Below are 15,542 nucleotides of genomic sequence, written 5' to 3' on the forward strand. Positions count from 1 at the left end.
TCCCCCCGCGGTGCCGCTGCCGCCCGGTCCCCCGGAAACAGCCGTGTGGCGCGGCGCGTTCCGGGGATGGCGGCGGCGGCGAGCTGGATGGACCGAGCCCTGCGCATGGTGAGGGGCCGGGCCGGAGAGCGGCGTCTGCTGGGATCTGTGGGTCCCAGGAGGGCTGCATCCCGCCAGGCGCCGGGCCGGGCCGGCCGGGTGCAGCTGCAGCCCCTTGGCGCGAGGTCAAGTGCGGGGAGGGATGACGTGGGAGTTACCCGGAGCTTTCATTCGGGCCTGGGCTCAGCGCGGCCGTGGGGCTAAACTGGTGCAGTTTAGTGCCTGGAGGTGGGTGGTGGGCGCCTCGGCGCTCAGGCCTGGTGTGCCCCAGAGAGGGGTAACTTGCCAGGCCGGTCACTGGAGGTGAAACTATGAGTAAAGCCGAAGCACTGGAGAGCTCAGCTTCAGCCGCGTGTTTGTACCAGGGCAGCGGGCAGAGAATGCGGGCTGGCAGGGTGTCCCAGTCTGGCCGGGACACTGGATTGAGCATGTTCCTGAGTGACCAAAAGTCAGCACCTCATATTTAGCGTCTGCTAAGAGCACAGCTACACTCGAGAGCTTCCAGGGGTGCAGCTGCTTAGGTCAAGGTCACTGATATCTAAGATTGCCCTTATTGAGCTCACAAATCAGGATGTAGTAATAAACTGCAAGCAAAGAGCCTGGGTTTGTGTCTCCGTCCTGGACTAGGGTGGAGTCAGGTTTATCTTTCTGTGGCAGGCCTGAAGACAGTGCACCCAAAGGAGGGCTGGTAGACGTAGACTATCTGCCTGCCTTCATGGATTGTGCATTGGGTGAGAGCCATTATACACACACCAGAGGATAAAACAGCAGTCACGTAGCACTTTAAAGATTAACAAAATGATGTATTACGTGATGAGCTTTTGTGGGGCAGAGCCCCTTCAGATTTATGGAATTTCCAGTCCATACTCAGTTAGATAGCACAGAGGTCCCCCCTTCCAAAAAAAAACCTCAATAAAAACTGACAAATCAAATACATTGAACTGAAGGAGGAGGGCGCGGGATGGGGGATGTTAAGTGTCTTGCCTGAGATAATTAGGAACCTCAAAGGAAGGGAAACAGTCCTTTTAATGCATGTGATAATTTTTGTCCGTGTTCATACCAAGTGTTAATGTGTCAAATTTGAGTATGAACCCACCCCCAGATACATCATCTGAGCCCGGAATCAGATTTATTTGCATGAACATGGTCTACAAGAGATCAGGAATACCATCCCTGATGTTACCATGGCAAATCTGCTGTCTGACCTATGTAACTTTGTTCTTACTCACACTTATTTCCAATTGGGGACAGTTTATACCTTCAAATTAGGGGCACTGCTATGGGCACCTGCATGGCCCCTAAGTGTGCTAACATTTGTATGGCTGACTTAGAAGAATGATTCCTCAGATCTTGTCCCCTATTACCACTCCTTTATTTACGCTACATTGATGATATCTTAATCATTTGGACCCAATATAAAGAGACTCTGGAAGAATTCCACAGTGATTTTAACAAGCTGTACACCACCATCAATCTCAGCCTTGACTATTCCACATGAGAGATACGTTTCCTAGACACCATGGTACAAATCACTGATGGCCACATCGACACCACTCTCTACCAGAAACCCACTGACTGCTACACTTACCTACGTGCTTCCAGCTTCCATCCAGCACACACCACATGATCCATCGTTTATCGTCAGGCCCTTAGATACAATCACATCTGCTCTGATCCTACTGACAGAGACTGAAAACTTCGATATATCTATCAAGCATTTGTAAAACTTAATTTTCCACTGGGAAAAGTAAAAAAACAGATTGACAGGGCCAGACAAATACCCAGAAACCAGCTATATCAAGATAGGTCCCAGAAAGTCAATAACAGAAAACCACTTGTCATTACCTATAGCCCCCAGCCAAGCCCCTGCAACACATCATTAATAAACTACAACCCATTCTAGATTGTGCTTGAGAAGGCCCTAGGTGACAGGCCTGTTCTCTCATATAGACAAGCTCCTAAACTAAGTAAGATTCTCACTAGCAATCACAGCCTACGCCACAGTAATACCAGTCCTGGAACTTTTCCTTGCAACAAACCCCATTACCAACTTTGTCCACATATTTATTCTGGAGACACCATCACTGGACCTAACCACATTAATTACAAGATCAGGGGCTCATTCTCCTATACCTTGAGCAATATTTATATACTATCATGTGCCAGGAATGCCCCTCTACTATGTACATTGGACAAACCAGGCAAACACTTTGCTAAAGAATGAATGGGCACAGACCAGACTTTAGGAATCTCAATACACATAAGCCTGTCAATGAGCATTTCAGTGGAGTGGGCCATTCTGTTAAAGTTCTGAGAATATGCATCCGACAACAAAGAGACTTTAAAAGCAGCTTACATAGTGAGATTTGTGAACATTCCCCACCTCTCACCTCTGTCCTTCACTTCTGTGTATTTGATTTGTCACTTTTTATTGCAATTACTTTTTTGGACCTGGGGGCCATGTAAGCTCAGTGGTTTGAGCATTGGCCTGCTAAAAGCCCAGGGTTGTGAGCTCAGTCCCTGAGGAGACCATTTAGGGATGGGGGCAGATAGATGCCAGGGAGGGTGCTTGGTCTTGCCAAGAAGGCAGGGGACTGAACTAGATGATCTCCTGAGGTCCCTTCCAGTTCTAGGGGATGCATAGTTCCAATTATAAAACAAAAAACTGAGTCTGGACTGGAAATTCTGTAGATCTGAAGAACTGGATCTGTCCCAGGAAAGCTCATCATCTAATAAATCGTTTTGTTAGTCTTTAAAGTGCTACATGACTGCTGGTTTGTTTTGTTAGAATATGGAGTAGCATGGCTACTTCTCTGCTACTACACTAGTAGATGTTTGAACTCATTCAGTCTCTCATCACACTCCAATCTTCATCAGTATTGTCCACATTTGCAGTTGTACTGATTTCAGGGAAGGTGGATGTGTTGCTGTTTGCATAGGTCTTTTTGCCACAAGGTTTCCTGAGTTGAATCAAGGCCTTTATTTTGAAAAGGAATAAAACATCTCAGATCTGTTTTCTGAGTGAAATAGGATTACCATACAGCCTGGTTTTCCAGGACATAGCTTTTCTCAGTGCATGTGGATTTTTGTAATAACAGGAAACGTCTGGAGTTTTTGCAAAGCAGATAAGCTGCATCTCAGAAGGAACTGATTGGTCCCTCCCTTACATTCATTCCCCACAGCTGCATTTGTCCAATCCTACCCACCCAGGGCCCAGCTAACATCACTGGGGATGGACTCCTGTAAGGAGGCACTGATTGATGGCTGTTAGTGCATTCTGGCCTTGCACCAGCTACCCGGTCACTTTGACAGGGAGCATCAATGCATCCCATTTCCAGCGAGTATCCCCCACTGCCAGGGCTGTTCCCCTGACCCCCTTCAATGTCTCAGGCATGTGACCAGGACAACCCCACTTCTACAGGCCCTACCCCTGGTCTGTCTCTGCTTCACCTCACCCCACCCCCACTCCTCCCCTTCCACAAGCCTCACCCATGTCCCACCTGTGCCCCTGCACTATCCCCTTGCCCCCTCCTCTAAGCAAGTGAGCTGGAGGGTTACAGGCCTGGCATGGTGTGGCAGCAGCAATCACCCCATGCACACACTCACCATTGCAGCAGGGTCTGGAGTGGCCTGGCAGCCTGCTCAGTTCCGCACCACCACCCTTTCCCAGCCCATTGTGCCCCACTTCTTCACAGCTGTGGGAAGTGGAATTCCTTGGGTCTGGAGTGCTCTACTTCTCTCAGCTCGAGTGAATCAGAATGCAGCTGGGAGGAAGAAGGTAGAGCACAGCAGGCTGCCAGGCCTCTGGGGCCTGCCACCACACAGTGACTGGGGAGAGGGGGAGGCCCCTGCTGCTTCCAGACACTAGGCTCCTGTATTCCTGAGGGTCTGTCCTGCCCATAGGACAGTTGAGGCAACTGATGCAGGCCCACCCAAAGGGCAGAGCCTGGCACAGTTGCCCCAGATTGCTCTATGGATGGGATGGCTCTGCCTGTTGGAGGTACCTCCTCTGTCACACCCACCTATTACTCCCCAACTCCTGCTTTTCCTCCACAGTGTCCCTCCTTCCCCAAAGCTCCCAGATCTCTCATAATCAGCTGACCCAGTTCCTCTTTAGGAACCTGAAATAGGATAAATCCATACAGCAAATACAAAAAGAGTTTCTGTGACAGCATGTAAAATGGCCATCAGTTGCACACTATATACAAATGCTAACAGCAATTAGGTTTTATTTTGTCTGCACCTTATCTTTAAGATTTCCCCTTCCCTCCTAATTTTCTTGTGTGTTTTGCAGGCTAAAGAAGCATTGGAAAATGGGGAAGTCCCTGTTGGCTGTCTTATGGTCTATAATAATGAAATCCTAGGAAAGGGGAGGAATGAGGTTAATGAGACTAAGAATGTAAGTCACAAAAAACACCTGTCAGAAAGTACACACTATGTGCAATGGGAGCCTTACCACTGAGCCCAGCGGGTGTGGATTCCCCACCATGTATGCATTGGGGTGTCAATTCATTATGGTTCACAAAATTAACTTAAAATATTAATCACACTGTTAAGTAATAGACTACCAACTGAAACATATTAAATATTTGTGCATGTTTTTCTACATTTTGATATTGATTTCAGTTACAACCAGTCTGCAAAGTGTACAGTGCTTGCTTTACATTACTGACTACAAATATATACATTGTAAAAATTATTAACAAAAGAAATAGTATTTTTCAGTCCCCCTCATACAAGTATTAAAGTGCAGTCCCTTTACAGTGAAAGTGTAACTTACAAATGTAAATGGTTTTTTTTCACATAAATACACTCTAAACCAAACCAATGTAAAACTTTGGACTCTATGGCTGTGTCTACACTAGAGAGCTTTGTCAACAGAAGAGGCCTTCCGTCGACATATCTCAGGGAGTGTCTACACACTTAAAGCATTCTGTCGACAGAGTTTTGAAAGAACTCTGCATTTGCCTTGACAGTATTGAATAGTAACAGAGAGATAGCTGTGCTAGTCTATATACTATGAAAACAAAAAAGCAGTCCAGTCGCACTTTAAAGACAACCTCCCAACCTTATGAGTTTCTTCACCAACACTCACAGTCTGTACCACAGGAATACCAATCCTGGAACTTTTCGTTGCAACGAGACCTGTTGCCAACTTTGTCCACATTTCTATTCTGGAGATATCATCACTGGACCTAACCAGGTTATTCACAGAATCACGGGCGCATTCTCATGTTCCTCAACTAACATCATAGGTGCCAACAGTGCCAACAATGCCCACATGCTTTGTGTATTGGACAGACTTCAAACTTCCTTAGACAAAGAACTAATGGGCATAAAACAGACATAAAACCACTCCTGATTCACAAACTTGTCAGCCAGCACTTTAATGGAGTGGGCCATTCTGTTAATGACCTGAAAGTCTGTGTTTTACTGAAAAGGAATTTTCACAGCTGTTTGGAAAGAGAGGCTGCTGAACTCTCTTATGTATTCAAATTTGACACATTAACAATGATTTGAAATGGGATGTCTGTTCTGGTGTGGCTATGATCTGAAGAAGTGGGTCTGTCCCACAAAAGCTCATCACCCAATAAATTATTTTGTTAGTCTTTAAAGTGCTACTGGACTGCTTTTTTGTTTTCCTTGACAGCATTATCCCTCAAAATTTTGAGGGATAACACTGTCGACAGAAGGGACTTCTGGTTGCCGGGCAGCCCCCTTTGCAGAGCTGCCATTCTGCCTTCTGGCATCAGATGGCAGTGTAACCTGGCAGTTCTCTGTCGACAGAGCAAGTTGTGTAGATGTAATCTGTCAACAGAGGTTATGTCGAGATTTTCCTTTTCCTTTTCAAGAGTAACTTCTGTCAACAGATGCTTCTAGTTTAGACATAGCCTATAAGTCCACTTAGTACTACTTCTTGTTCTGCTGATTGCAAAGGCAAACACTAATAGTAGATTTCGTTGCCTGCTTCTTATTTACAATGTCACCAGAAAGTGGAAACAGGCATTTGCATGGCATTTTTATAGCCAGTGTTGCAAGATATTGCCTGATACGCTAAAAGTTCATATGCCACTTCATGCTTCAAACTGGTCATTTTTTAAAAAAAATATTTTCTGAAATCTCTCCAAATGTTGCCAGCAACTGAAATCTCCAGTTATTCTGCATATTGTCACGTGTGTGCTTTTTCTGTGCCATATGCCAAAAGCAATGTATGTAAAACCAGCCAGGAAGCCTTTTCTGCTACCAGACTTATCTTAAAATTATTTATCATCATTGTCCTAGTTCTTGCCAAAGTTGGGGATGGGAGGAATGGTTGTGTGTATTACAGAATCTTTCATGTTGCTTAGTAGCAGCATATGTCTAGACTCAGTTATTCAAGATTGTTAGGCTTGTAATTACTTGAATTCATTGGGCAAGAGTGCACCAAATATCTTTGCTAGGCATTCTGTTTTAAATGAGCTGGCAGTAGGTGCACCAGACCTAGCCAGCATTATTTTGCCTCTGGCAGCTCCCACGCTAGCCTGATTGTTCTCATTCCTTCTCCATATAACCCTTCTGTTTCCTTTGTAATAATACATGTGGCCCTTCCCAGCAAGAAAAATTATTGGAATTTGTATATGTGCAAGCATATCCTCCCACTAAACTGTTCTCCCTTTAAGATGCTTTGTTACCACATGTAGGCTTCTTCTTGCTGTTTATCTCCTGTTTAGTCATGTCAGCATGTGTTTTGCCCACAGCATGTTGCGAAGTACAATATGTAACCATTGAAAAGGAAATATTGTTTCCACTCATAAATTATTAATGATGCCCTGGGATAAAACAGAACTACCAGCTTTAGCCATGTCACTCTCGTTGATTCTTGTGTAAGGTTTAGATTGATTGTTGTTTAGGACAGGATACTTTTGGGCACTGTATTAATAGCATCATAGGCTTCTTCCCTAATGACTTTACCTTCAGGTAATGTCTATTTTTCCAACACCTTTTATTATTCTTCTATAACAATAATTGTTTTTTGTTCCATTATTACTGTTTATCAGTTTTTCTCTTTTATAATAATATAAATAATAAATACATAGCACATAAAGTCTATGCAAATAGTAATTTTATATATGGGGCTATTGAAGATTATGAATGAATTCATGATGTAATATAAAAGTGAACACATGCACAACCAATATGAAAATGACACATTGGTTTGTTTCAGTATACCTGTTCACAAAGTCATTTTAAGACCTGTGTTGTTCCATTAACGTGGACTTAGTTCTCATCTTCATCCAGCTCATGCCAGGTGCAGTTGACTTTGTGTGAAGGAAAGCAGACATAGCTCTATCTTTATGCCTTCTGTCATCTTCAGGGCATAATTTAGATCAGTCAAGTAGGGCTTTTCTAAATTACATTGTCTGTAATGGTTTTCTAGGAATCAGTCTGCTCGCCTGGGATTGGCGGCATCCGTGAGCTCACTCCCAGGCACTCTTACTGCAGACAAGTTCATAGACTCATAGAGACCAAGGCCAGAAAGACTGTTGCGTCCAACTAAATGGCCATAAGCCGTACCTTCCCCAGATTATTTCCTAGAGCAAGGATTTGCAACTGAAATAGCAATAAGAGCCATTTTTTCAAATTCAGTTACAAAACTAATACTTCAGGAGCCACAATGCACATGAATATGAGGCAGTCCTTAATAAATAGATAAAAAATAATACAGTCAAACTGTACTTGTTGTAACCCTTGTTTTAAGAACAGTGCACACACAGTGCATTTCACCAGTTAGAAAATTGTTACCCCATCCCCCAGCTTTACCCTCATCTCTCAAACTGCTCCCCCATCTCCAGGTTTAACCCCTCTGAGCCCCAAATCTGCCTCCCAACCCCAAGTTTAACCCCTTCAGCCCCAAACCAACATCCCAAGCCCAGGTTTAACCCCTTCAGCCACAACACCACCCCCTCAACCCAGGATTTACTTGGCTTAGATGAGGAGCTCTGCACACTACCGCTGCTCCCCACTGCCGCTGCCTTCTCTGCATGGCTGCACAGCTCCGACAGGGCAGGCTCAGCTGCCCCTCCTCCCAGCTGTCCTGCAGGCTGACCTTGCCCCGGCTTTCTCTTCTGGGGCTACCTGCCCTGTCAGCTTCCCCTCTGCTGCAGCTGACTGTGTAGTGGCTCCGGAGGCTGCCACCTCTTAAAAAAATAAGCTGTGGGAGCCTCTGAAGCTGTACATGGAGTCAGTGGCGGCAGCACTTGGAGCTGCAAGTGGATCCTTAAAGAGCCGCAGGGTTGTCGATCCCTGTCCTAGACAATACATTTTAGAAAATGTCTCATTTGATTTTAAAAATTCTTAGTGATGAAGAATCTGCCAAGAACCATGATCAGTTTTTCCAATGGTCAGGCACTTTCACTGGTAAAAATGTACATCTTATTTCCTGTCGTAATTTGTCTTGTTTCAGTGTCCAGCCATTGGATTGTGTTATACATTTCTCAGTTAGATTGAAGAGCCCCTTATTAAATATTTGTTCCCCATGTAAGTATTTAAAGATTGTAATCAAGTCACTGGACAAACCTGCTCTTTGTTAAGCTAAATAAATAGAGCTCTTTGAGTCTGTCATTATGGCTACGTCTACACTTGCCAAAAACTTCGAAATGGCCATGCTAATGGCCAGATTGAAGAATACTAATGAGGTGCTGAAATGCGTATTCAGTGCCTCATTTGCATGCCGCCAGCAGGCATGCTATGAACTCATAGGAATAAGGGGATTTCGATGTTGGTGGGGTCCTTTTGAAAGGACCCCCATGTAGATGGGCCGCATGGGAGCGAAATGCAGCAATTTCAAAGTGCTGCAGCTGGCGGCATGCTAATGAGGCACTGAATATGCATTTCAGCACCTCATTAGTATTCCTCGATCTGGCTATTAGCATGGCCATTTCGAAGTTTTTGGTAAGTGTAGACACAGCCTATAAGTTAGGCTTTCTAATCTGTTAATCATTCTCGTGGGTCTTCTCTGAACCCTCTGATTTTTCAACATATTTTTGAATTGGATCCTTCTAGCTAGCAGAACTGGGCACAATAGTATAGTAGCAGGCTCACAAGTCTCAAATATGGGGGAAGATAACCTCTCCTACTCTCGATTTCCCTTTTTATGCATCCATGGATTGCATTAGCCTTTTTGGCCACAGTGTTGCACTGGAATTTCATGTTCAGTGGGTAATGCCAAATCATTTTGAGAGTGAACTTTCACTGAAGAATCCTCAGTTACCATTCTAAGGCAATGTGAAAGGTCACATTGAATGAATATGTGGAAATTTCATCGAAATATTTATTTAGAGCCACATGGAGATGATATTTAAATTATATATTATTTTACAGTTAATTTTAGCTATGTAAGATTTTATTAACCTATCCCACTTTTCTTGGCTACAAAGACAAATCAAGGTCACTCTGGTCTGTTTACTTAGCATTTTCCTCATATATGAAGCCGGAGAAGCATAGGGTGAGAGATGTGCTCCTGAGTTGAGCCCTCTGCTTGCTGTGTCAAGAAGCAGGCAGAATGAGATGAGATCTGATCAAGCTTGTTGATTCCTTGAGAGTTGTACACGATTGAAGTTTGAAGCTGAGAATCATTACTTCAGATCAGTCTGCAAAATTCAAATTGAACTCTGTATATGCTCAATTTTTCAGCCAGGACTAGCCAAAAAACGGGCCCCTTTAATGAAGCGTTACATTGCAGATTTGATAGAAATGAAAATAAGTTTTTAAAAAAAATTAAAAAAGATAATGTTTTGGTGGTGTGTTCTCATTTCATTGGAGCAGATAAACTTAATGGGGTAATATACTTAAAGTTGTAGATCAGTGCAAGTCTTTTTTGTCTCCGTATAAATTCTCAGGCTACTCGACATGCCGAAATGGTAGCAATTGATCAGGTCCTAGACTGGTGTCATCAACATGGTAAGGATCCTGACGAAGTGTTTGCACACACAGTGTTGTATGTAACCGTAGAGCCTTGTATTATGTGTGCAGCAGCCCTGCGCTTGATGAGTATCCTTTGGTTGTGATACAGGTGAGAAAACCATATGTCAGTATGTTATGTTCAAGTAAATCATTTGGTAATGAACTGGTAGGGAAGAGCTTGATATTTTGAAAAAAGCTTTATAGAGTACCAGCTTATCTGCTCAGAAAATGTACTCATGCTACAGTTCCTATTATCAAAGGCCAAAAGACCAAGAAGAAAAGATTTAAAGAGAAGAGAAAGCAACTTGCAGACCAGGCACATAGATTCTTTTCTCTTAGGGGCGTGAAAGTAAGTCTCAGAGCCCGTTACTGTATACAATTAGTCCATCTCACTCAAGTGTCCTGTTTTGGAAAATGTAACTATCGAGTAATATGTGGCTTCGAGTGTGTCCCCTGTGGGACCTCTTCCAATTTCAAAGGCTAGAGTGGGTTGACCAATTCTTCCATCTGCAGAAGGCATGTTCCACATGTTACCCAGAAGCAGACGCTGAGTCCCAGCCCAAAAGTGAAGGGTGGATGACGACTAACTTTATTAAGAGCATAAGCACCATTTACTGAACTCAGATGACTTGTTAAATCAGGATCTTCTGCTTAAGAACACTCTTTTCTTATTTAGTTCCTTAACTCTTTCCTATAAATCCCACTGGTTGTGTATGGCTGTCAAAATGAGCGTTTTGGAGGTTGTGGCTCCGTTTTGAACATCTCCTCAGCTAACTTAACAGACACAGGGGAACCATTTCAGGTAGGACATTGAGATGCATTCCTTCTGGTGTTTAATGTTTAAGAGAAAGAATACTGCTACTGTGCTCTTGGTGATGAGAAGCTGAGATAGTGCAGCTGTGAAAGGATTTCCAATATCGGCAAATACATTCTGATGGCATCACAACATGAGCACCCACTTTCTAGATTAATGGTGGCAGTAGCAGTAGTGGCACCTGGGAGTTCCAGGCCTGTTTGAAATACTGGGGCCCGGTGCAACTGCCACCTTTGTTACCACAGTCAGTGGGCCTGCCTTCATCTCAGTTCCCTACCCTGTTCTGCACTCAACCTCCATCCCAAACCCTGCACCTGCTGCATAGACAAGTGTGGCCCGTGAACACTTAGCAAAATCTTGGAGTGGCCCCCATCAAAAATTATTGTTCACCCGTGGGTTACGGTCTGAGCGTTTTGTACAGACTTCTGAAAGATTTTTTTCTGATAGCCGAGCTGAAGATGGGTATTTAGTTCTTAGATATGACCAGCTGTATAAAGGAAAAGGCTGTTTCTATTATAAACACTTTTTTTTCCCCCACAAGCAATTGCAGTGGGATGAATGTGTACAAGTTAGCACCTTCTTATGTGGGTGTATTCTCTGCAATTAGTGGTGTTATTGAAAACATCCTAGCTCATTATTTTTCCTGTCATTCTCATTCACGTATTTGGGCTGGTTACAGTACATTTTATGGGTGGGAATGTTACTTTTGAAGGGCAAGGAGGCCTCACAGTTGATTTCTAGGAATATGATCATAGAAGAACTACTCGATAGAAACCTAATTTAAAAATACCCACATTCATGTTTCTTATATTACCAAGTATTAATAGGATTTACAGACGTAAACAGAAACTATACTGCCAGCATGTGGAGGAGGGAATGATGGTTGCAAAAGAGTTTTTCTTAACATTTATGGAAGATGAACAGGTCTGCCAACTATTATACTGAACCTCAGCCTAGTTTTAAAAATAGACAAGGTCTTCATCCTGAAAATGAGGATTTCTGATTATAGATACTTAGTCATATACAGAAAAAGAAGTACAATGTCTGTGCATCTTGGTTTTGGAGGCTTTAATAAACACAGAGTTTTAATTTCAACAGTGCATTGCTGGTTATCGAGCTGAAGAAGCAGTGGACATGTTAAAAACCTTCTACAGACAAGAAAATCCAAATGGTAAGTTTCCTTTAGTGAGGTGTTGTTTTTTTTTTGTTTGTTTTTGTTTTTTTTAATTTTTGTTTTGCAACTCTGATCACCCCAGTCATAGCTTGAAAGAATTCTGGCACAGGTACTGTCATCTTTCACTTTCCGTGTCCTGTTTTTTGTCTCCATCCTTTATGGCAGCACCAAAATCAAAAGTACGGAAGAAGGAATGCAGTAAGTGATAGTCCCCTACTGATGGAAAACTGAAAGAGAAGAAAATAGTGATTTGTGGAAAAAGATCTCTTCATTGTTCCTTTAGATGCAGCATTTGGGTATGGACACATTCATGAACTTCGAATACATTGATCAGTATGGTTTCACTATTTGAATATTATCAATTTCTGTCTTTTCTGTGGCTAGTAGGTTGAATGATTGATAATAACCTTTACAATGAGTGTATGACTTCTGTTTGTTGGGGAATATTTTGAATTATAATTCAGACTCAATTTCTTTTAATCCAGCTGGACCATTAGAATAACTTCTGTACTACACAGTGCATAGATGGACATCCATGTCCTTTAGTCTATGGAGGAACCTCTTGAAGTTTGAAAGTGGGTATTTATAGAGAGTGTCTCAGTATCAAATATGGATAAACAAGTCACTTTGAAAGTTATGTTCATTTACACCACCCAACACCGATATCGGGATCAGCTACATGTAAAAGTTCACTATTTTCTACTGTGTATCTCTTGTAGGCCAAACTTTCAAAGAGTTTCTGGGAAGTCACACATGAAAAGGCAAGCATTTATACAAAACTGCACTATTTGATTTGCATAAGCAAATACCAGTTTGCCTGCATAGTATTTGTTCATGAAGTTTTGGAAGCTGTCATGAAAGTTTGTGCCTCTTACCCCTTTCTTGCTTATTAGCATATAGAAAAAGATTACAGTTAAGTGTTGAATAGGTCAGTCAGTTGGACTCATTCTAAACTACTATATTCTTGTGTTTGAAATGTATAATCATATATGTTAAAACTAGGAAAGGAAAATGTCAGAAAAAAAAAAGAACAAAATGCACGACTGTCTAGGTTTTGGAGCATTTGTTATTTACATCAATTACATATGCTTTTGCTTGGCCTTGCTGTAATTCATAATCCAGAAGAGGGCCTTACAGTTCCATTAATGAATAAAAAATATAGGTCTAAGTTGAAATTCGGATTGTATTGCCTTGGATAGATATTTACCTTGAGGAAAAAAAGTCTCATGATTTAGTTGGCTGATTTGCAGAAATTTTGAGGAAATGTATATTTTTTTATTACACAAGAGATTAAAATTCTGAGAATACAATAGTCAGAATCATGGTACAGTTAAATATTTTCTACCATCTGAGTAACAGCTAGATTTTTGTTTTGATGGTTATATAAAGATACTTACTTTCTCTGTGTAATTTTCTAGACTAACACGGTTACCCCTCTGAGACTTTTTGTCAATGGTTGTAGTTTACTGAATGGGGGTGGGAGTGAAGAATGTCCTGAGCTCCTACATGCTCTTTTTCATATTACTGCTATTTACAAGATATTAAAATTATTCCTTTCGTATACATTTTCAGTATACTGTATCTCCTGACCCATTGGACAGCAGTTACTGCTGGTCTGAGTCTTTTCTTTCCTGAAATCATATAAAATATTACTGCATTTCTAGATTCATCAGCATCAACAGAGATATGTAGTGCTGAAAAGAGATACTGTCAATTTACTTCCTCCAGTAGGCAAGAGTTACAAGAGGCCTTGAAACCAACCTACTGTCCAAATATCCACAATTTAGATAACAGCTTTTAATGCTGTGGATCTCACTGTGGGGATGGATATACTTGTGGTTAAGACATTTGACTGGTAACTCTGATATGAGTTAAATTCCTAGATTTACACAAACTTCTTTGAGTACCTTGAATTAATTATTTTAAGGCCCAAATCCTCAAAAGGTATTCAGGTGCTTAATTGCCTTTGAAGTCAGTGGGAGTTAGGCACCTAACTACTTTGAGGGTCTGGGCCATATATCCTTTGCTTCCATTCTGCATCTGAAATGTGTTGAAAGGACAAATTGATATTTGAAACTGATACGGGTGTTGGGAACCATGTAAGTACATAGGTGACTGTTAATAGGAAAATTAAATACTTTTGAAGCCAAGCCTTGTTTTGCCATCCTTACTTAAACTGAGGAATGCTTACTTGCCTTAAAAGTAGTCACTGAAGTCAATGGGACAATATATGAGTAATAACTCACCAAAGCCGTGTCTGCATGTGCATGCTACTTCGAAGTAGCGGCACTAACTTTGACATTAGGCAGCGAGACGTTGAAGTCGCTAACCCCATGAGGGGATAGGAATAGCGCCCTACTTCGACGTTCAACGTCGAAGTAGGGACCATGTAGTCGTTGCGCGTCCCGCAACTTTGAAATAGCGGGGTCCGCCATGGCGGCCATCAGCTGAGGGGTTGAGAGATGCTCTCCCTCGAGCCCCTGCGGGGCTCTATGGTCACCGTGGGCAGCAGCCCTTAGCCCAGGGCTTCTGGCTGCTGCTGCGGCAGCTGGGGATCCATGCTGCAGGCACAGGGTCTGCAACCAGTTGTCGGCTCTCTGTATCTTGTGTTGTTTAGTGCAACTGTGTCTGGGAGGGGCCCTTTAAGGGAGCGGCTTGCTGTTGAGTCCGCCCTGTGACCCTGTCTGCAGCTGTGCCTGGCACCCTTATTTCGATGTGTGCTACTTTGGCATGTAGACGTTCCCTCGCTGCGCCTATTTCGATGTGGTGCTGCGCAACGTCGAAGTTGAACATCGATGTTGCCAGCCCTGGAGGACGTGTAGACGTTATTTATCGAAATAGCCTATTTCGATGTTGCTACATCGAAATAAGCTATTTCGATGTAGGCTTCACGTGTAGACATAGCCCAAGAGCAGGGACAGAAAAATCAAGCTGTTGGGTAGTAGGACCGCATAAGGCACACAGCTGAAGGTGGTTGACCTAGTCAGAGTCTATGTTGGACTTTTGAACTGGAACAAAAGATAAGTGGGAATCCCACTTTAAAAGAATCCCATTTTAGAAGGGGTACTTCTTTCCCTAAGGCTGTGTCTACACTAAAGAGTTTTGTCGACAGAACAAAGTCTCGACAGAACTCTGTATTTTCTTTGACAGTATTATCCCTCAAAAATTTGATGCATAATAGTCTCTGGACAGAGTACTATCAACAAAAATGCAGTGTAGACACGTCTGTCAACAGAGAGGGCTTCCAGTTGCCTGGCAACCGCCTGTGCAGAGCTACCATTCCTCTTTCTGGCACCAGAGGGCAGTGCAGCCTGACAGTTCTCTGTTGACAGAGCAAGTTGTGTGTAGATGCAATCTGTCGTCAGAGGTTCTGTCGAGATTTCCCTGTCGACAGTAACTTCTGTTGACAGATGCTTCTAGTGTAGACATAGCCTAAAAGTGTTAGTATATTGATCCTTATGACAGGCCAAATACATATATTTCAGGTAGCAGGGGTTGAGAAAGCCTTACCCA

At 42.8% G+C, this 15,542-nt stretch overlaps 1 protein-coding gene across 1 annotated transcript; it reads left to right on the top strand.

Annotated features, from left to right (window-relative positions):
- The first annotated feature begins 13 nt into the window (after positions 1-13).
- On the top strand, positions 14-14,179 carry ADAT2 (adenosine deaminase tRNA specific 2). Its single transcript, XM_074990455.1, has 6 exons — positions 14-108; positions 4,394-4,498; positions 9,978-10,128; positions 10,737-10,843; positions 11,954-12,026; positions 12,195-14,179. The coding sequence occupies exons 1-6, from the start codon at positions 67-69 to the stop codon at positions 12,233-12,235; spliced, it is 519 nt and encodes a 172-aa protein (XP_074846556.1). The 5' UTR covers positions 14-66; the 3' UTR covers positions 12,236-14,179.
- The last annotated feature ends 1,363 nt before the right edge of the window (positions 14,180-15,542 follow it).

The sequence above is a fragment of the Carettochelys insculpta genome, chromosome 3 (genome assembly GCF_033958435.1).
Source record: "Carettochelys insculpta isolate YL-2023 chromosome 3, ASM3395843v1, whole genome shotgun sequence".
Taxonomy (NCBI): Eukaryota; Metazoa; Chordata; order Testudines; family Carettochelyidae; genus Carettochelys; species Carettochelys insculpta.